At 39.9% G+C, this 22,867-nt stretch overlaps 1 protein-coding gene across 3 annotated transcripts; it reads right to left on the reverse strand.

Annotated features, from left to right (window-relative positions):
• Window positions 1-1,146: 1,146 nt before the first annotated feature.
• irf1b (interferon regulatory factor 1b) lies at window positions 1,147-8,473 on the reverse strand. Of its 3 annotated transcripts, none has more exons than XM_028812805.2 (10): window positions 8,316-8,470; window positions 6,552-6,643; window positions 6,228-6,327; window positions 5,841-6,017; window positions 5,419-5,465; window positions 4,597-4,732; window positions 3,751-3,861; window positions 2,593-2,630; window positions 2,147-2,279; window positions 1,147-1,892 (listed from the first exon to the last, which is right to left on the reverse strand). In XM_028812805.2, exons 2-10 carry the CDS (start codon window positions 6,636-6,638, stop codon window positions 1,792-1,794), a joined length of 930 nt encoding a protein of 309 aa, XP_028668638.1. In that variant the 5' UTR covers window positions 6,639-6,643; window positions 8,316-8,470; the 3' UTR covers window positions 1,147-1,791. The 3 variants fall into 3 exon arrangements, with proteins under 3 accessions (XP_028668638.1, XP_028668636.1, XP_028668639.1); XM_028812803.2 differs by having other exon boundaries at window positions 3,751-3,864; window positions 8,316-8,469; XM_028812806.2 differs by lacking the exon at window positions 2,147-2,279 and having other exon boundaries at window positions 3,751-3,864; window positions 8,316-8,473.
• Between the last annotated feature and the right edge of the window lie 14,394 nt (window positions 8,474-22,867).

The following is a 22,867-nucleotide window of genomic DNA, read 5'->3' on the forward strand; positions in this document are numbered from 1 at the left end:
AATTTTCAATTTTGGTCTACCACCGGTCCTAGTTATATAAACCAATTCACTCTTCATTTGCTCTGCCTGCAGGCTGACCTCTAAAGCCTGATCACCATCACACCTCATATATTCTGTCTTCTTTCGATTTATCTTCAAATCCTGTCTTCCAAATCCCTTCCTCACCACTTCATCTTTTCTAGTGCTACACAACACAAAGTCATCAGCCTGAGGGGACTGGTCTTTTATCCTTTGGCTGAACACATTCATAACCAGATCAAAGAGGTAAGGACTCAAAAGAAGATCCCTGGTGCTTATCTACTCTAACTGGGATCTTGCCTGTTACTCCATCACTGCTTTTAACCCAAACTCTCACTCCTTCATACATATCCTGGATAATCCCCACATCCAGTAACTTTGAATATATATATAAATGTATTTAAAAATGGTATATGCTTCTCTTACAAAAAAGAGAGAACTTAAACGCTGCCTGTCACAGCAGCACAGTGGTTAGTGTTCCTGGATTCCAGGAGTCTGCACATTCTCTGGAGTTTTCCCCAGGAATTGCAGTCCCCCCCCACACCCCCTCCCCATGCCCCCCCCCCCCCCCCCCCCCCCCCACGTTCCCAAAGACATGCAGGTTAATTTAAATGAAAGGTTGAACTGGGCCGCTCTTTGGGTGCGTGTGTGAGTAGACCCTATGATAACCTGGCACCCTGTCCTGGGCCGTATCCTGACTGTTGTGAGGGTTGGCTCCAGCCCCCTATTATGCCAAATCGGTTTGATAATGAGAGATTATTTTTTTTATGTTTAGTGGGGTATAATGTAAAGCCTGCTTACCAACTCAAGAGATTCTCTTGTGAATACTCTGGTTTCCAAACTGCCTCAAAAGATGCACCAGTTAGGTAAACTGCCCCTGTGTGAAAGTGGCATGTGATGGATGGATGTGCTGTCGGGACCTTTGTCTTGCCCATGTTATACACTGTTGGTATAAGCTAGGACAGTTGGAATTGACATGGCAGAAAATGGGTGGACACAATTTGGGTCAATATGTGCTGTGAAAAGCTTTTCTTTGAAGAAAGGACGAAGACTAACAGAAGCAAACTGCAGAGAGAGAATTGCTGGGAAATGCAATTACACATTTCAGGGAATAAAAGCACTAAGACAGATGATGAAACATTTTTTATTTTTTTAAACAAAACTATGCTGTATATTTACAATTTATATACAATTATATACAATTCACATTAAAATATTTAGAGCTGAGGACCTTCACACCAAAACCTCCTAAAGTATACCATGGTATATAACTTAGCAGTCCAGTCACATTTCATGGTATAAAATAAATACATCAACCACCAACATCCTATCCTTTTACATGTATTGACTTAACAATTGTCTGCAAAACAGATAAAGACAAACAGATTTCAGTGGATGATACATTATATTTGCATAAACTTTTAATAAATGTAACTGTCTGCCCTAACGCAACAGGAATTCTTTTTTTAAAAGTAAAGTGCAGCTCACTGTAATTTTTGCTAAAGCGGGGTTAAAACCTTGCTTAACTTTCACATAAGTGTACATGATAGATTCTTACACAATGACCAGAATTCCTTTATAATTATAACATAATGTGAAAACACAAATCTTGATATCTGAAGTAACCCCAAACAAGTTCAGGAATTTATGAAAGCAGAAATGTGTAACATAATGAGTTGTACACTTTATTTTGTGGTCCAGAAATGTTCTTCAATGGTTCAGGATATAAATGAATAATATTTACAAGGGCCGGGAGTACAGTAGGAGTCAACGTTAGTGCAGACAAAGGAGGGATGCTAAACTGTGTGTGTGTAATGGCCATGAAGGGTCCGATCCAGTCCTCAATTCTGAGTAAAATCTAAATTCAAAGTCACCTGTAATTGTAAAAATAAGAAATTAGTTTGAATCATCATCATCATCATTATCCCATAGACATATATAAAAAAAAACTGTGCTTTGACTAATGTTAACATAACCAGGCATTTACTGCATTGTTTTGTACTACTTTATTATCTAGGCAAACGTTCATTAGGTTAAAAACAGCAAGTTCATTTTCATTTTTTTTTGACCGCTAATACAGGCTAATCGTAATCATGGCTGATGTTTTTAGTTACAGACAACCATTTACCTTGAAGATCATTCCCGATTACATCGATATCATTTGGTTCTATTGACATGCCTATTGAATTGCTCAGGAAGCCTCTGCCATTAATACTGCTCGGTCGCCACTGTGTATGGTCTTGTTCCAATGCTTGTGCAATCTGAAAGATCAAAAAAATGGAAATGAAACTTGCTGTCCTGTTAATCTGATATGTTAAATCCCCAGTCCACTAAGACATGTACCAAGTGTACGTGCGCATGTTTTGCTTGTACAGCTGTCTGGTGCATGTGTGTATACGTATATCTATCTATCTATAGAGAGATGCATAAAAACACACCTACACAGGTACAGATATGGGCAAACAGTCGTAATGCTGTGTATAATAAATCAGACAACATTTGTGTAATAATTCCCCAAAACATATCATACTATGAAAAAGAAATACCAAATATATAAAAAAAACTGATATTCACCTGAATAACTTCATCAAAGTTGCCATCATCATCATCATCTAAATTTGAAAAAAAAAAGAACAATGCAGAAAGATAAAATGACTATAAGTCAAAATGACATTCTCAACATTGGATCTGAGAAGTACATTCTTATATCAACAGCTAAATAACATGGAGATTTATTGCAGGATCATATAAAACCCACATCCGTTTGTACAAGGTTCATATAGCCATGCAACCGTCCTAAAACTATTCAAGTGTTCTTTTTAAAGCAATAAAGCATCTTGGAGAAGAAGCATCCTTACTAAGGCTTTACTTTTTCTTTTCGTATTTAATGCATAATAAAAGTGTAATGTCTTATTTGCATAATTATGTCCAATAGTAGCACTGCGTCATGTTTTATTGATACAAATACTTTCTCAAACCTGTCTAACATGACACACAGTTGGCAGGGTGCCTGAGCCTGTCCAGACAACATGAAGGACAAGGCAGGACTAAGTGCCAGTCTATCACAAGGCTCATCCACACGCCCAGAATGGGTCAGTCTGAACACATTCAGTCAGGCTAATGTGAAAGTCTTTGGGATGTGGGGGGAAGTTCTGAGTTCCAACACAAAGCCCCCAGACAGATCTAGGGGGGGGACATGCATAATCCACCCAAACACCTAACAGAGCATGTTACAGACTCTGGTTGTTGGATCTGGGAGGTAGCACCTCTAAACACTGCCTACTGTGCCCCCTTTCCTGATATATGTATCGTCAAAATGGGTTCTTAATAAAGAACCATCGCAACATTCCATCCATCCATTTTCCAACCAGCTATATCCTAACACAGGGTCACGGGGGTCTGCCGGAGCCAATCCCAACCAACACAGGGTGCAAGGCAGGAACCAATCCCGGGCAGGGTGCCAACCCACCGCAGGACACACACACCCACCAAGCACACACTAGGGCCAATTTAGAATCACCAATCCACCTAACCTAACACAGACACAGGGAGAACATGCAAACTCCACGCAGGGAGGACCTGGGAAGTGAACTCTGGTCTCCTAACTGCAAGGCAGCAGCACTACCCACTGCACAACATTTCTAAAAATATTTTGCCCCATAAACATCTGACTTTGTCTTAGAGTACACTACAAATACTGATAAATTTATATAGTGATGAGATATTGTTTACCTGGTGAATGCAACGGTGACACCTGGAATGAGAACATGTCATTGGTGCTGTCAGCAACAGACACTTCAACTGTGTTTGTCCATTCAGTGTGTTCAGTAATATTGTTGAGATCTACTGTAAGATAAATAAATACATATATTTCCATTAGGAAAAAAATAGCAGAGAATATTAAACACATACTGACTTGAAATAAAATATACAAAAATGTGTTTGCTTCAATGAAAGTGGGGAACTAATGTTCTAAATATGCCAGACATTGGAGTACAAAGAATCTGCAGACAAGCAATATGACAAAGCTTAATAGTGCAGAAAAATGAATGAAGAAGAATGGGCGAGGAGTGAGAGTTTTAAGCATCATATAGCTAAAAGAGGCCGAGAGGACACCTGGGGATGACTCGAACAAGCTATCAGTTAGGCAGATCGAACCTATGACTAACTCATAAAGAGCCGCAGCTGAATAAGACATGTTTTCAAAACCACTTCTCTGTCCCTCATATTTATTTATGTTATACATTCTGTAGAAACGCATATATGAAGATTGGAGAATAGTTTTATCTGCCTGTCTGCATGACTCATTTGTTCTTTTAAAGTCCCCATATATGCCACCTCATGCAAAGCTGAACTATTAGGAACGATCAGGTTAGACGAACATTTCATTTGGAATAAAATCATTTTTGAACTCCAATGATAGAAGGAAACTGGGAACAGCTTCTTTAATTGTCCAAGGCTGAAGAGAAATGTGCAGAAAATAAAACCCCATTTTTCTGAGACTGTGCCATGCATCAAGCATTATGACGTCCCTATGAAATGTTTAGCTTCATGCCACCTCACCCCCACCTTTCGTACCTAAGCTGCATTGCGAACTGTCAGTTTCACTGTCTTGTAGTGATGTTCCTTGATGGGCTGTGTATCCGCTGTGATCGTCAGGAAGATACACGTCCGTAATGTCTGAAGATTCATCTTCTGTTTTAATGTCATTCTCCTAGAAAGTGATAAGAGAAAAAAAAAATGTTGATACCTCAGTTCTCAAAATATTTTCAGAGTCTTTGATCACAGGATTTCTACTGCACTTCATTCTCTACAGAGAAGGTGGAGGCGAGCAGGAGCATGCTTTACTACAGTTCGGTATGACACAACCTAACTTTCAGACTAATCAAAGATATGCTCATCTACAGAAGACAGATATGTTTAGGATACGCTAATAAAAACAATACATGCATTTCCTGAAGCTGTATAATCAAGTTCAGAGTCATATGGGGACAGAGCATAAATGTAACAGCATAATTGGCTCTGTAATAATAATAATAATAATAATCTAAAATTTGAAGTAATCAAAATTACTGAAGAAACTAATCCTTATGTTCTGTAAAATTAGTTATTTGTTGTCTGCTGCTACACAATGAAACAATATTTTTCACAGCCAGTCACTATTAAGTCTTTTACAGACACGTCTACACAGAATTATCATGCAGAGACAAAATAATCAGCTCAGCATTTATAAGGTACTTGCTGGCTTAGAAAAATAAGTCAACATCTCTAATATTAAGTACTTGTATGGTTTGTGTCTATAATCTTACTCTTTATTGATTCACGTCTAACGTGTTACAGACAGCACAACTTAGCCAACATGCTGTATCATTTCTTAAAATAAAAATATCTCAAATATACCTTGATATTCTGCTTGGTTTTGTTGTCCTTTTGTCGTGACTTTTTATCTGTAAAGACATTTTAAAGCACAAGTTGAGAAATCCATCCATCCATTTCCCAACCCGCTGAATCCTAACACAGGGTCACGGGGGTCTGCTGGAGCCAATCCCAGCCAACACAGGGCACAAGGCAGGAACCAATTCTGGGCAGGGTGCCAACCCACCACAGAAGTTGAGAAATTATCAAATGAAATTATAATTACAATGCTAACAAAACTCTTCATACAGATCAGGCATTTACTTGGGAATTTTGGAGAAAAAATGTAATCCTGGACACTGAGCCCTATAATTTACATGTTCTTTCCATAAGTTATGAAATACTGATTGTTTTTATTGAAAAAGCCCTGTAATGTTATAGCTGTTATTTTTTTTTCCAGTACATACCTTTCCTCTGTGTTTTTTTTACAGGAGGCAGCATTCTGTAAACTCGGATTGCACTTGAGCCTTTGTTGATGCTTTTATCTTTAACTTCTTCAATATCAGGAAGAGAGTTCATTGCACAACGGAAATTGGCTTTCCACGTTTTTGGATCGGGCGAACTGTTTCCAGGTTTGTATTTGCCTGTAATAAAAAATACATATTGTTGCATATTTGTGTTACACAACAATGACAGTTTTCTGCAGCTACTTAAATACATATCAACTAAATCACCTGAAACACAGCAAATTGTACAAACAAGAAATGAACTTTAACTGTAACTGACTCATTTAGTGAGACAACACCTGGGCTGTCACAATATTCCTAGTCGATACAAATGCACATATACAGTACCTGTGTGAATGGCCCACTGTCTGAAGAGACAAGCATCTTTGTCCATAGTCCATCCATGTCTGGCTGCATGTTTCCATGGAATCTGGAAAATCTTTTTATCCTTGCAAAAGAAAATGAAGGAACATTCTAACACACTGAAGAACAAAAATGCAAGTTCATCACATGATTAACGTATGAAATCCACCTCAAACTATGCTGTTAAATTTAGAATATATAGAAGTTAAATTATATCATTATGTTTGTCATATTGGAAGATTTGTAAGTAGTGGATTTCAAGTTCAAGCAAGAAAAAGGTTAACAAACAAGATGAAGGTGGTGTCTTACTCTGTTGATCCAGACTAGTCCAGGAATTTCATTGGAATCAATTTTCATTTCCAGCCAGGGTCTCATTCGCATTCTGGAAACAGGCATGTCGACTGTGCAAAAAATGGAAAAGAGAAGATTAATCCCAAAACATTTGAGATGAGCTGAAATGCAGTTGAGGGTGGCATGGTGCTGCAGTATTTAGCACTTCCACCTTCCAGCTTTGATCAGAGATCCACTGATAGTTGGAGACAAGCAAACACATCCATTCCCCTAAATATCCATTTGGATTTCTCCCAGGCTTAGCGGTTTTCCACTACATCTCAAAGATTTGCACTTTTAGCTAAGTGGCAACTTTAAAAAGGTCCAGGAAGACTGCGTTTGTGAATGAGCCCTGAGGCTGACTCATCAATGGCTGCTTCCAAGGCGGCTCAGACAGAATTACGGACTGTCAACAACTCATTTAAAGCAGGTCAGCCTAAGATTTACTGTTGAATCAACTACAACTGCAAATCTCCCACGGTCTCCTTTGCAAAACTACATGTTGCACTGTAATAAAATGTGGTATCTACAGTGGGACATATTGCTATTTTGACTCCTTATTTTTACACAAGTATTTATATTTAAGAAGCACGCGATGCACACGACACAGATTCAAAACTCGACTTGAAGAAATGAAAAATTTTAGCGCCAAAAAGACGTCTTCCGGCTACAGCATCCTGAGCTGCTCAGTCGCTTGCTGTGCGGAAGTAGGGCGGAGACGTCACTCCTCCCACCCAAGGATGCTGCGTGGGGCGGTCTGCGACCTTCATACGCGCTTTTTTATCCGCGTTTCCTGTTAGCTGAAATATCCGCCGCAACTGTGCCAAGCAAGAAAGCCGAGACGGTGCAAGGCGTAAGTAACCCATGCAGTCATATTTAGCAGGACCAAGGAGAGCGGCCGCTTGCGGGCAGGCACAGCAATAGCCGAGCCTGAGCAACTGCACGGCGAGGGCGCGCCGTTTGTATTGTGCACCACGTATAGGCCTGTAACAGTACGACACTTAGTAAAAAAAAAAATAATAATAAATCAGCACCCACGCACACTAACATTGTGTTTACTTGTTCGCGTGGGAATGATTAACTTTAACCTTCCACAGGAGCAATCCCGTTCCATAATGTCTATATACTATACCAATGTATGTGCAAGTATCATCAGTAATAAAACCTTCCGTCCATCTCCTGAATCCACTTATCCCAATCCAGGATGGTGCATGTGCCGAAGCCTATGCTGAATGTAGCTTAGGGCTCAAAGCAGGCACCAGTCCTGGACAGATCATAACCACCGTCATTTATAGGGGATCGATTGAGAGTATTCACTCAATGTGCATTGTTATAGAATTCTTTAATACAATTCAAGCATCAAAGCATTATCAAATAAATTTGATAGACGGGAGCAGACCGTTTAGTCCCTCGAGCTCGTTTGTTTAGCTGTCCCAATATCTCATCCTGATAGGTCTATAAAGTTGGCAGTCTTTCTGCTTTAACTACAATAACAGCGTAGGAAAACGCAACGCTTCTCTGCACACTGACTTCCTAGTTCTGAACTGCAGATCTGTAGTGCAGCGCACATGTATTTACAAATTAACGAAAAAAAGCAAGCAAAGCAGTTTAAAAGTTCTAAACGCGCAACACATAAACGTACTTGCAATTTAGACTGTTTTTTTAAGTAAAAAAAAAATCACAGTCCCGAAAATATTTGACAGATCAGGAGTTTCCACGATTGCAAAGAACCGTGCAACTTACTACTGTACTGTATGTCTGTCGGCAAAGTTGCCCGAAGTCAAGTTAATCCACTTTCTGTTCAAGTGATTCTTCTTCAGTTTAGCAAGTATCCTTGTCTCTTCCTTAACACTTCTGACTGTTTTGATGGTGCTCAAGCCTCTTTATAAACAGAGAAGGGATTTCCCACTGATATCATTCGCCATACAGCACGCAGGTGTGGGCTAATATGCATGATATGCAGCGCCTGTTTTCTATTGGCTGATGCGCCCGAAGCCAGGCAGCATGATTTCTGAGAAATCATACCGTTGTGCTTGCAAGCTGCCTAGCTGTGAGAAGGGGAAGTCCGCAGACCGAAGTGAATTGCTAGCAGTGCGCGTGCGTGGATTTGAGTGTGGCGCGATCAATGTTTTTCAACAAATACCATGAGTCGCGGCTTTTTTTTTTTGCGTACTGTACTTCAGACAGACTATACGTGACTCTAAATATTAGTTAATGGAAGCTAGTAACATGAATACTTTGTGTCAAATCAGCAAATCGCCTAATAAAAAACTTATCCATCCTGTGAAAAGCTAAGAGAATAAAATATAATTATTTGCTCATTTTAGAACATATAACCAGAGGCTAGGTAATACTGGAGGACGGTGCGCTTAGGATAAGCATTCTGCAGCCCATGACCGACTGAATGAGATTGAATTTAACTGCACAAAAATGCACAACTGCACAAACAATCCCAATCATACCCCTATTTTTAAAATAATAATAACTAATAATAATACATGTTATTTATAAAGCGCATTCCCCATGCTCAAAGCACTTCACAGAAATTCAGAATAAACAACAGGGTATATACAATTTTGGATGCAATAATATCCATATGAAACACTCAGTTAAAGTAAATACAAGATACACGTCTTTGAAATGGAATAAAAGGCAATAAACCAGAATAATATTTAAAAATACAAACACTACAGGAAAACGCTGAACAAATAACACCATTAGTGACACAAACACCGATCATTCTGAGCACCTGGACAAAATGGCTACACTCAAAGAAGGGTCGGAACGTCAGGATAAATGAAATGCCTTCCTGAGTAAACCAGTTTTAAGTTGTTTTTGAAAAGAATGAATGGGGTCGGCTGATCTTAATAATTTAGGGGGTCGTTCCAGAGTCTGGTCACCCACAGAGCACAGGTTAGTTTGGAGCAGAACGAGATTGCCAGAATCAGCGGACCTTGGTGGGAGAGCTGGACACACCGTGATGGAGGAGGGTACTGATGCAGTCTGATGATTTAAAGCTTTGCAGGTTAGTAACAGAATTTTATATTCATTCCTATAAGGTGCAGGTAAGCCAGTGAAGGTGCAGTAGGATGGCGGTTAGGTGCGGGTTGGCTCTTGCAGAAGAGTTTTGAATCAACTGGAGCTGTGATAAAAGTTTAGAATGGACATCTGCCAGTTGGGAGTTCCAGTAGTCAATACAGAATGTAATGAATGCAAGTTTTTTTCAAAAGGAGAGGACTGAGCAAACACAGGATATGTTACGGGGGTGGAAGTAAGAACACTTCTTAATGTGATTCATGTGGACAGAATAAGAAAGGAAGGAATCAGAAATGACAAGAAGAAGAAGAGGAAGGTCTGATGAGATTGTCACCAACAGTGATTGAAAAGGAGCTTGTTTCCTTAAGCTGAGCTTTAGTGCCCGCTGGCGTGACTTTATTATATTTAGCCTGCAACTTGTATTTCTTGTCTATGGATGATAACTCGATTTATTAGTAGGGATTCAGATGATTTTTGCTCCAGATGTACACCCAGCAGTTCAGAAGGGGTCATCCACCTGAAGCTAAGACATGTTTGGGACAGGCCAGGATTTAGATGGGATGCCAACCAGGAAAACCTGGGTTGCTGTCGGAAGAGATCTTGGTGAGGCCAGCAGGGGGGCACTTACCCTGTGATCTGTGTGTGGATTGACAGGGGCACTGTGCTGCAAACATGGCATCGTCCAGACTCTCTGTGGTCATAAAAGATCTCCAGGCATCTTTTGAAAAGAGTAGGGTGTACCCAGATGCCTATCATGGCCTTGTCTAGTTTGGCCCCCTAATTCCCCCCCCCCCATTTCTAACTGGCTAACTGTCTCTCTCACCCCTTCACCACCTAATAGATAAAGTGTAGTGTGTTATAATAGTGCAAACATGGCTGCTGTTGCATCATCATCATCCGTGTGGATGATACAAACTGCTGGTGCTTCAAGGGATTCCCTACTGTCAGCGTAAAGCAGGGGTCTCCAACTCCGACCCTGGGGGGCTGCAGTGGCTACAGATTTATGTTCTAAACTTTTTCCCAATTAGTGACCAGTTTTTGCTGCTAATTGACTTCTTGTTGCATTAATTGACCTCATTGTTTTCTTTTTCCTTAATTAGCTGCCAAACAAAAGTGAGATACAAAACATACTGTATTGTATGGACCCCCTTCTTTTTGACACCCATTGCACACCCAACCTACCTGGAAAGGGGTCTCTCTTTGAACCGCCTTTCCCAAGGTTTCTTCCATTTTTTCCCTACAAGGGTTTTTTTTTGTTTGGGAGTTTTTTCTTGTCTTCTTAGAGAGTCAACGCTGGGGGGCTGTCAAGAGGAAGGGCCTGTTAAAGCCCATTGCGGCACTTCCTGTGTGATTTTGGGCTATACAAAAATAAATTGTACTGTATTATAACCAGTTAACCTGTGTCCATCATACAATGTCTGAAAATAAAGGAAGGTGAAGGTGACAGACTGAAAGAGGTTGAATTTAACTGTACAAAAATGCACAACTGCACAAACAATACCAATCATACTCTGATATTTAAAATAATCATAATAATAATAATAATAATAATAATAATAATAGATATTATTTATATAGCTCATTCCCCATGCTCAAAGCACTTCACAGCAATTCAGAATGAACATCAGGATATATACAACTTTGGATACAAATAATACCACATAAAACATTCAGTCAAAGTAAATACAAGATACACATCTTTGAATTGGAATAAGGCAATAAGCCAGAATACAATTTAAAAATGCAAATACTACTGGAAAACCCAGAACAAATAAAAGAAAATACACAGTTTTATGATAATGTTTGCTGTGGCAGAATGAGAACAGCAGCAAGCCATGGAATGAAATAACAGCATTAGTTAACAACAAGAATAGTCATGTAATCAGGGCCGGATTTTCCTATAGGCTAACTAGGCTTCAGCCTAGGGCCTCAAGATCAAGAGGGGCCTACATTCAAATTGTTAGCAAAATTTTATTATCTCTCATGTAATTTACAAACTTAAAAATGGAAGGTGAAAGGGCCTCATAAGTGGAATAGCCTAGGGCCTCTTTTCATATAAATCCGGCCCCGCATGTAATTAAGAAACTAGTTGGAGTGAACTTGGTTGGGATTTGAGGGCCCAACGTATTTGCTCGTCTGTTGGCTCACTTTAATTTTTTTTTTTTGGCTGCCATTTAAGGAAAAAAAGAAGCAATTCAGAGGACAGAGTATTAAAAAACAAAGCAATCAAAATAAAGAGAAAAGAAATCAATTTAACAACAGAAATTGGCCACTAACAGATAAAGCAGCAGCCTCTGCGACCCTCCGGGATTGGAGTTGGACACCCTGAAGCAGTTTGGGCAGATTAGAAAATCACTACATGAATGTAATTAATTATTATTATTATTATTATATTTCCTCTCCAGCCATATTGGGTAACTCATGCTCTTAATAAATCACCTTTCATCTGGCTTTGTCAAGTGGTTGTAAAGACTTGTGACAGGACACCTCATCGTACCTGTTGGCGCACTGTAAAACAAAACTCCGCGTTTGTTAGAAAGAGGTGCCAGCTCAGAGGTGAGAACAACTGTGGTTACAATGAGTAGGTAGACGTGCTAAAAACGCATTGCATTTGGTTGATTATGTAGCTTTCAGTGGGCATGTAAGCTTGCAAAATGGCGGAATTTCAAATATTGTTCCACTTTTGGCCAAACAAATTTTATATTTGAATTTAATAAGGTGTAAAGCCTTAATTTCGGGGCTGCATCATAGTGATGGCTAAGTATATCTCAAGATTTTGGAGCATATATTTTTTCATTAAAATGTCAATTAGATTTGCACACAGTTAAATGAATATTTAAAAGGCGCTGGTGCTGCATCATAATAGTGGTTAAATGTATTGTCAAATATTCAGGCTCACACAACATTAGTGGTAAACTGGAACTGCCTCTTATTGCTACTTAAATCGTGTTACATAAACGTCCGGCTCTGACAAGAAACTTCCCAGCCTTTAGGAATGCTTTATGTATTGCCTCAAAATTCTAAATTGAGTTTGCAGTGAAGAGCATGCGCGCCTCGAGTAAATCACATGATTTATTTTACTCGGTTGTTTACCATCCAGTAGCACCACGGACTTTAAATCTGGGCCGCCAAACCCACCTGACCTCACTTCATAGCGCACGGCTAAAGTTAGGGCTGACTGGAAATGCAGCATTTCAAATGAGCCCTCGTCAGAGATATGAACAAAGCTCCAAAGAAAACTTTGGCAATCATGCGGCTTTAAGTTTTGTGTTTCTCTAAAAGGGAGCAGTATTGTAAAGCGGCCTTTTCCAGGAAATGCAACGTTATAATTTCCACCATTAGAGGGCGCTGTGACCTACCTACTTTTCTCCAGTTGCTGTGGTGATCAGAAGATCCTTTCGAAAGCTGCTGCATTTTTTGCGATGCATCTCTCTTTTCATAAGTTAATTTTAAAAACTGCTATAGACGTGTCCTCGGGATATTGACAGTCTGCATAGAGAGCAAGTGTCAGAGGTGATTAAAGCTCAGTATAATATATAGAACAAGGTGAAAAAAACAAATAAGTAAAACGAACGAATGCATGACCGTTTCTAATATTCTGTTACTGAAGAAAGCTGTAAGTCAGTTCCGTACGGCACCAAGTTAAGTCTGATAGTTTAATAGTTCATCTTTTAAAGACTTCCATTCCGTTTTATTTATTGAATTATTAGTTTGTTTAACAAGATCTCTACATATTGTATTTATTTGCCTAGCAGGCGCTTTTATCCAAAGCGTCCTATTGACTGTTTGTGAACAAGTGTTGCAGGCCAAATTGACTTCTTCAAAGGCTTCTTAAACTCACTGAGGGAGTGGGAATTTCGAATGGAGGTTTGCAGCTCCTTCCACCAGCTAGGAGCTACACATGAAACAGTCTGAACTGAGATCTGATGCCATGCAGAGACAGAATCACCAGGCGTCATTCATCGGCAGGCCATAGTGGTCAACAAGGAGAATAGGACCACCATGTATAAGGGTTCTGACCCTTTGACTACTCTGTAGGCACACCTTAATGGTTTGCACTTAATGCGTGCTGCTACTTGGAGCCATTGCAGTGATCTGGAAAGAGGAGGGACGTTTGCCCACCTTGGCTGGTTGAACCCCAGACACACTGCTGCTAGTCTGAATCACCTGCTAGTGACATATGCCAGTACTCCTGCCCACAGAGAATTACAGTACAGTAGCCCAGATGTGACATGACCAGTGCCTGGACCAGGAGTTGTCTTACGATATTGGAAAAGCAAAGGCAGCATACTATTGCCATCTTTATTCATGAATACCTTGGTTCAGTTTCTAACTGAGCCACCTTCTAGAAAATATGAGTTTTTTATAGTCTGTTTGCCTTCGTGTGGGTTTTCTTCTTTTACTCCATTGTCCACAAGCAGTCCAAAGTCAGCTCTTCAGGTAGAAGACTGACTCTAAATTGACCCTGTGTGAAAGGAATGTGGCGTGTGTGACTGATTGGCATCATATTTAGTATTAGTTTTTCTTTGGGCCCTTTGCTGCTGCAGAGGGCTTTATTGAGAAACTGTATGGATAAGAGGGAAGCAAAATGAAAACGTGTCACTACTTAAGCTGTATGATGACACTATAAGGACTGCAATGGGGGCCCAAGGTACTTTTGTTTAAGACCCTTACCAAATCGCTCTTTCTTTGCAAGATTGGCAAGACTAACCTCACAAGTGCCATCTACTGTTTGCCTATCTGTTATGTACTGTAGCCCTTCTATGACGGCTGTATTCAATAATGGGGGCTGGTTGCTAACATCGTCAAGACCACAACCAGTTTACACTTTTCTAACCTGAAGATCCAATTCCTAAATTCACTACAGGATTGTGAAGTCCATAAGATCTTGTGCTTCTGACCCCAGTTTTAGCTGATGCTGAGTTTCTAACTGTAGCCTCCAAAAGCAATATGGCAGGTTTGTAACAGATTGAAAGTCTTGTAAATTATGAGGCTCATCTTCATCTAATATTTCAATTGGTGAATGAAGATATGTGTTAGAGGTGTGAGTCAGGCCTGAGACTCAACATGAAAGCGGGTACGGGATCGACATTTTTACTGTCATGCTGGAAATTGTTATCAGGCAATGTGCAACACATATTATTGCTTTGAATATGAGAAAAAAAAACATTATTAAAAATTCTGTCTTCTTTAGACAGAATCGGATTAAAAATCCAATCCTAATGCTGTTATTTTTATAATGTAATTTCGGAGTGTCTGCTATTCAAAGCATGTTGAGAAAATGCAGCAGGCAGATGTGCAAAGGACGATCTAAAGTGGTTAGTATTGCACAGTAAATAAGAATAGGACATCAGCTTAACATTATTCTTTGATTCCGAAGGAAATGAACAGAACGGAGCTGTGACTAAAGCTCTCTAGCCAAACCAACATGTTTTAAAGAGAAGCAAGAAAGAAATTGTGTTGGGACGTACGGTGTGTGAAGGTGTATGTGTCGTTGGTAAGGCCTTCTGCACTTTGCTCAATACTTCATTGACAAAATGAAAATCATCTGTTGAAAGATTTTAAATGACCTTCAATATTTGTTATGTGGGGGATTGGACCGAGATCCAAATGTGTAGCAGACAGAAGCACAGTCACGGTTTCTGTGTTCTGATGTCCTTATAACGCACATCCACCCAGTAGACGTATTGGCACTCTGTGTCACTCCGGTGTTTGTATGCATTTCTTGCTTGTGTTTTAAAGCTCAAATTACATGGCATCCCCTTCACAACCTGTCACTGCCACTTCTATCCAGTTTACTGTGGGTGTCGCTGGTTTTGTAAAATAATTAATTTCATACCAAAATACCTTTGTGGTTGTGGTATCTGTGCTTTTATTAGTATGCCAGCCAGTACCAAACATACAAGTGTCAGGGCTGGTGTGTAGTCCTGCTTATTAAAACACTTGACAGTACCAGGGCCCCTAAACTGTGAGATGGTCTGCCTGCTACTATAAGAGATGCCCCTTCAGTCTCAGCTTTCAAATCCTGGCTGAAGACGCACTACTTCAGTTTAGCATACCCTGACTAGAGCTGCTGATTAACTGTACAGACTGCATCTCTGTTGTTAGTCATCAGCACTAAAACATAAATAATATGATCCGTTATAATTTGTTACTAACCCTCACCTATTCTGTTTCTCTTCTCGGTACTCAAATGTGGCACTTGGTGCCACGGCCCACCTGCCAAGTTGTTTTGCCTGCCTAAGGTAAAGTCATCGCAGGAATCGTGGGGTAGAGGGGTCCTTTTTTAGCTGTGGAACGGCCAATAGGGGGAGGCAGCTTGATGGCTGAGGTCTTCTGGACTCTAAACAAATCTGAATCTTATTATGTGATATCATCTACTGTTAAATTCTGCTCTGTACTTGTAATATTTCTATTGCATTATTGTATTGTATTGAGGATTACTTGTGTTCTGTTCTGTGTATTGTATTGTACTGACCCCCTTCTTTTTGAACACCTACCTGGAAAGGGGTCTCTTTTTGAACTGCCTTTCCCAAGGTTTCTTCCATTTTTTTCCCTACTAGCTTTTTTTTTTGGGAGTTTTTCTTTGTCTTCTTAGAAAGTCAAGGCTGGGGGGCTGTCAAAAGGCAGGGCCTGTTAAAGCCCATTGTGGCACATCTTGTGTGATTTTGGGCTATACAAAAATAAATTGTATTGCATTGCATTGTAAGGGTGCTGACTCTGATGGAAAAAAGAAGACTCCGCAACCTGGCCTTTAGGCTTTGGAAATTGTCAGGAAAAATTGAAGGTATCGATTTAAATCATTTTATTTAGAATGTAAGTCTGCACGATAAAAATACATATAGACATATTTTGATAAGCTGTATCTAATAAATGTAAAAATAAAAGAGCTCAATGTGCATAGAAGCTTCCTAGTTTTGTCTGCACCTGTCTGTACACTGAAAGACGTATAAGATCATCAGGATAGTGTACCAGAGACGCAAGATAAGCCACTAAAAGTAAAAAACATTGTGCCGTAATTTAAATATGGAATTACATTTGCATGAATTTATTTGCTAGACGTTTGACTGATCAGAAGTGCTGAAAGGCGTATGCTCTGTACGATGCAGCATCGAGCATGCAGAAGTGAGATTCATTAAAACTGTAAATGATGAATTCTAAACATAAAGATCACTTAATACGGGAACTAGGACTGCAGGGCCAACTCACACGCAAACCCTAGTTACTTCACGTATCAGGTGAGTTCTGGAGAGCTTTGTTTCTGAAATGCAAACATTTGATACAAGGTGGGTCAAGACCCCAGCCTCTCTATGTTGCCTTCCAGTTAATGGCTCTGTGCATATGATGGCGTGAGAACTGGCTAAAATGAATTTGTAAGCTTAACATCCTGCAGCATTTTCAGGCCCACGTAATCAAATTCTAAGTCGTATCCTGGCAATGCTAGACATTGGGCAAGGATTACCGGGACAGGGTGCCCGTTCCTTGCAGGGCGCAGCCCCACTCACATTCACATGTGGGCCAAGTTGAAAGCACCAGTCAACCCAACATACACCTTTAGGGCAAGTGGGAAGAAAACAAAATGAAAATGTACCTGAATGATACACAGACATGGGGAGAGCGTGCAAGCACCACACAGACAGCAGCCATACGTATTACGCCATCGCACGCACAATTCACAATCGTGACTGAATTTAAATTATAGAAATATGTATGTGTCAGTAACTTCATACATCTAACTTGTGCACGCTTTATAATTAAGTCCCATTCGTCCAACAATGCTGCGCAAGGTCACGGTATTTCTCCCCCTATGTCAGCATTGCGTCAGCTTTAAGTTCGGCATCAGTGCGCAGAATCGCCAGAACCGTACCATATGCAGACATTGACAGCGTTGCTCTTAAAGGGATCGATCTTGCTTACGAAGGGGAAACCCAAAAGCTTTATACAAGTACTAGTCAGTGCTCCCAGTTATGCTGCACGCGCGGAAACTCTGGTGTTTTCCTGTGGAATTTCGTATGCCAGCTTTGGGTTTTCCCAGAGTGCGGCAATTCCCATCGGGAACGCTCCAACGTGCGCGCTCCCAACAGGACGCGGTGACGACGAGCTGGCAGACGCGGACACGGGCTGCGGAAGCGGATTTAGTTTTTCGCTCAGGGGCTGCTGCTGTATGTGTTTGGTAATGGCTGTGTTGCTGTTCGTATAAAATAGCGGTTTTTTATGGAGGACAGTGCGAAGTAATGTTAAAGATGACTAATTGAGAGAGCAACTGGGACCAAATGCGATTTAGTTTTTATTCTCTTAGTAAGAAAGGCAGCGTTGAAGAAAGGTGCGGCTTTTACAACGCTAACATGGCTCGTTTCCCAGCGCTAACAATTCATATCAGTCATTTGCTGGCAGAGAAACAGAGACAGAAATTTTTCATCCGTACTTATCATCAAGATAACGCCTGTTAGCACATTTAATGCGGTCACGTAAACCATTAAATTGCATTTAATCCATTAGACTTTATTCTTTAAACCCATATTTCGAGCTCTTGTAGTTACTTGACACGTCTTTTTTCCATACAAGACCTATCGCAAGGCCTCTTTATAAATAGTAAACATTTCGAGGTGTCTCACTTTGTACTTTTCCCAGTCACATATATTTAAAGGCCCAAACCGGAACACTTGTGTAGCATGAAATGAAATAAGTGCATGTGTGTTGTCATGCCCACGCATTGTGCCCTTCGTCACTTGTGTTATGCCTCCCTTATCTCATCATCAGGGCAGGGGAAAACCATTTTTACAAATAAGCACATAACACTGAGTGTCAAATCACTAGAGATTTTTGAAATGTCATTTTATATATCGTAAATATTTGTGATGCTCCGCTTCTAGACATCTCAGTCCATTTAATACATTGCATGCAAAGGAATGTTCGGTGCATTCAATAGTACGTAAACACTCATGGGCAGACTCGGTGTATTTTGTTTGTTTTCAGTGGTCACTATTGAATGTTAACGTGCTGTTATATGCATTGAGTTGTATTCTAAACATCGGCATAATGTGCAACCTTAATTTAATGACTTGGTATGGCCCTGAAGAATGGGTGCTCCTCAGTAGCTTTTTGTTTGCGGTTATAAATGTCTGATTTTCATCCATGTGTGACCTATAGAATGCTTTTGCAGTGAGTGCACAAAGCTTTAGGAGAACTGGCTTGAGCAAAGGGAGCGCTTGCTGTAGCCTTTGATTGAAGGTTCATATTCTCTTCAGCATGACTGATTTGTGAGATTTTACAATATGGAATACTGTAGCATCCTTGGCTCTTTGTGGTTTTGTTTTCTGGCAGCTGGAAACACCTTATGGCTGCACCCCAACTGCTCGGGAGTGTAAATGACATTGTGATTGACAGGTCTACAAAACATAGAGAGGGTTGTCGCTATTCTTTCATGCAATTGCTGGTTTGATGAACTATGTTTGTTGCACAATGAAACTTTCTTACATGGGCAGCCTGTTAAAACTGACACATATTTGTCTACAGTATTTTAGCTATTTCTGAAAACATCAGAATCTATAGAGTGTGAAATCACATAGGATTCAATTCATAGTAATGTGCATAAATAAGTTGACACAAGTTATCATATACAGTCATATGAAAAGTTTGGGAACCCCTCTCTACTTTCAACAAAAAAGATAACAGTGGTATGTCTTTCATTTCCTAGGAACATCTGAGTACTGGGGTATATTCCGAACAAAGATTTTTAGTGAAGCAGTATGTAGTTGTATGAAATTAAATCAAATGTGAAAAACTGGCTGTGCAAAAATTTGGGTCCCCTTGTAATGTTGCTGATTTGAATGCATGTAACTGCTCAATACTGATTACTTGCAACACCAAATTGGTTGGATAAGCTCGTTACGCCTTGAACTTCATAGACAGGTGTGTCCAATCATGAGGTATAAAGGTATTTAAGGTGGTCAATTGCAAGTTGTTCTTCCCTTTGACTCTCCTGTGAAGACTGACAGCATAGGATCCTCAAAGCAACTCTCAAAAGATCTGAAAACAAAGATTGTTCAGTCTCATGGTTTAGGGGAAGGCTACAAAAAGCTATCTCAGAGGTTTAAACTGTCAGTTTCAACTATAAGGAATGTAATCAGGAAATGAAAGGCCACAGACACAGATGCTGTTAAACCCAGCAGGTCTGTCAGGCCAAGAAAAATACAGGAGCGGTATATGTGCAGGATTGTGAGAATGGTTACAGACAACCCACAGATCACCTCCAAAGACCTGCAAAAACATCTCGCTGCAGATGGTGTATCTGTACATCGTTCTACAATTCAGTGCAATTTGCACAAAGAACATCTGTATGGCAGGGTGATGAGAAAGAAGCCCTTTCTGCACTCACGCCACAAACAGAGTCACTTGTTGTATGCAAATGCTCATTTAGACAAGCCAGATTCATTTTGGAATAAAGTACTTTGGACTGATGAGACACAAATTGAGTTATTTGGTCATAACAAAAAGCGCTTTGCATGGCTGAAGAAGAACACAGCATTCCAAAAAAAAACACCTGCTACCTACTGTCAAATTTGGTGGAGGTTCCATCATGCTGTGGGGCTGTGTGGCTAGTTCAGGGACTGGGGCCCTTGTTAAAGTCGAGGGTCGGATGAATTCAACCCAATATCAACAAATTCTTCAGGATAACGTTCAAGTATCAGTCACAAAGTCGAAGTTATGCAGGGGTTGGATATTCCAACAAGACAATGACCCAAAACACAGTTCGAAATCTACAAAGGCATTCATACAGAGGGAGAAGTACAATGTTCTGGGATGGCCATCACAGTCCCCTGACTTGGAAAATCATGGAAAATATATGGGATGATTTGAAGCAGGCTGTCCATGCTTGGCACCCATCAAATTTAACTGAACTGGAGAGATTTTCTTTTTTCAGACCCCCGTCACCCTGTAGTTAGGATATAGCTGGTTGGATAATGGATGGATGAACTCAAATTAAAATTTTGTCCATTATTGTATTCACTGTAATGCCAATTTAAATTCTTAATTGGACTCAACTAAATATGTTCTTTATATGGTGTTGAATTCACTGTTTGTTAGGGTGAAATTGTTTTTAATAAAACAAACCACAACAATGTTTTGCTTTAAACTATAGAAGCAAATTTATTTTAAAGTTAGTACTACATTTTGTACAGTGCCTTCAAACATCCATCCATCCATTTTCCAACCCGCTGAATCCTAACTACAGGGTGATGGGGGTCTGAAAAAAGAAAATCTCTTTTTCCAGCAGACGGGGGGTCTGCTGGAGCCAATCCCAGCTAACACAGGGCACAAGGCAGGAACACCCTGTGTTGGTCTTCTGTTAGCTCACACACTTCACATTTCATTTCTGTTTGGGTGCCATTTAAGGAAAGAAATGAAGCAATTCAGGGGAACAAATCTTAAAGAAGCAATTTAATTAAAATGAATTCATAAGAAGTTAATTAACGCAAAATGGCACTCATTTTTTTTAAAAAAGGCTTAGAATGAAAACCTGCAGCCACGGTGGTCCTCCAGGACCGGACTTGGCGACCCCTGCTACAGACCATCTGACTTTACTTTGTTTTGTTATTTATTCTTTAATATGTGTTGCCTAATCTTAAGTTTTTCTCTTCCTTTAACTTGCTTTTGTTATCTTGTACAGCACTTTGAGCTACATTTTATGGAAATGTGCTATATAAATAGATGTTGTTATGCTGAGCAATGCAATTTTTTTATCAGTGATAATAAAATACATTGCCATTTGGTTAATTAATAGGTTTTTGAATTAAACATTGCAAGTGCCTCTACTATTGAACCACAAGATTAGAGTTGTGCTCATTGAAAAGTATCCTCACAACCTATTAAAAAATATTAATGGGTGGCTTGCAAATTCAAATAATAAGATCTTATCTTGACAGTGGGTGCTGTAGTTAGTACAATTGAATCATGACTCCAAGGACATGGTCCTGGTCTGTTTGGCATCTGTGTCTGTGTTCTCCCCTTGTTAATGTCACTTCTCTCTAGAAACACAGTGCATTTGGATGGATTGACACCTCTAAGTGGCCACTGTATGGGTGTGAGAAAGTTCCTGAGGAAGGATAAGTGCTGCATCCAGAGCTGGGCCCAGTCTTGAAACTGCAGCCTTGGACAATTCTGGTTATTTCAGATGTTAATGACAACTACACAGAAGATATTATACATACTGCACATTGATTTACTGTATTATGTTCAATATTAATAGCAAGTTCAGAATATATTTTGTATTAGTTCTGATTTTTGTTACTTCACTTGAATTGGTGACCTTTTTCACAACTGTTACAGAGTTCATAACAGAATAAATTTACTTTTATTAAAAGTACATTAGCCAAAGGCGGCATGGTGGCGCAGTGGGTAGCGCTGCTGCCTCGCAGTAAGGAGACCTGGGTTCACTTCCCGGGTCCTCCCTGTGTGGAGTTTGCATGTTCTCCCCGTGTCTGTGTGGGTTTCCTCCCACAGTCCAAAGACAGGCAGGTTAGGTGCATTGGCGATCCTAAATTGGCCCTAGTGTGTGCTTGGTGTGTGTGTGTGCCCTGCGGTGGGCTGGCACCCTGCCTGGGGTTTGTTTCCTGCCTTGCACCCTGTGTTGGCTGAGATTGGCTCCAGCAGACCCCCGTGACCCTGTAGTTAGGATATAGTGGGTTGGATAATGGATGGACATTAGCCAAGGACCAGCAACCTTACAAAGGATGTGATGAAGTTTAAAGTGCATTTTTTATTACTTTTAAGTTATAAACTGAAGTTAATCAGAAATCTCCATATGCTTGCCAATTCAAAGTATATTCTGTGTTGTGTATTCTATTTTTAATTTTCCCATTGTTTAATTTAAACAGTTTTTTCATGATGGAGTAGAAAACTTCACTCTGGATGGTAATAATGTCATGTCATTAGTTTTCTGTTACAGACATATTTAAAACTTGTTTTAATTCTACAGGCTGTTATAATAAATTCCTATACCAACTGGTGGCATTTGAATTAGTGTAAAATTCTTACATCATTGTAAAATAGGATTATGCAATTATGAGGCTTGATAAGAGGAAAATATAGAAGTGGTCAGTGTGCTATTATCCTTTTGTCAACTGGCCTTAATATATGTACTTTATATTACAGTTTACTTACATTTTTTAGAATCAGTATATTTAACTATGAATTTTTCTCTCTGTATATATGTACGTGTGTGTCTTGTCACACACGTGTGATTAGGAGGCAGTCTA

Source organism: Erpetoichthys calabaricus, chromosome 11 (assembly GCF_900747795.2).
Source record: "Erpetoichthys calabaricus chromosome 11, fErpCal1.3, whole genome shotgun sequence".
Lineage (NCBI taxonomy): Eukaryota > Metazoa > Chordata > Cladistia > Polypteriformes > Polypteridae > Erpetoichthys > Erpetoichthys calabaricus.

Coding starts and splice junctions, on each gene's coding strand:
- irf1b (XM_028812803.2), bottom strand. CDS start 6,638: ATGCCTGTTTCCAGAATGCGAATGAGACCCTGGCTGGAAATGAAAATT. Junction 6,328..6,551: donor GACTAGTCTGGATCAACAGA/GTAAGACACCAC, acceptor TTCTTTTGCAAG/GATAAAAAGATTTTCCAGAT. Junction 5,466..5,840: donor AAAAAAAACACAGAGGAAAG/GTATGTACTGGA, acceptor ATGTCTTTACAG/ATAAAAAGTCACGACAAAAG.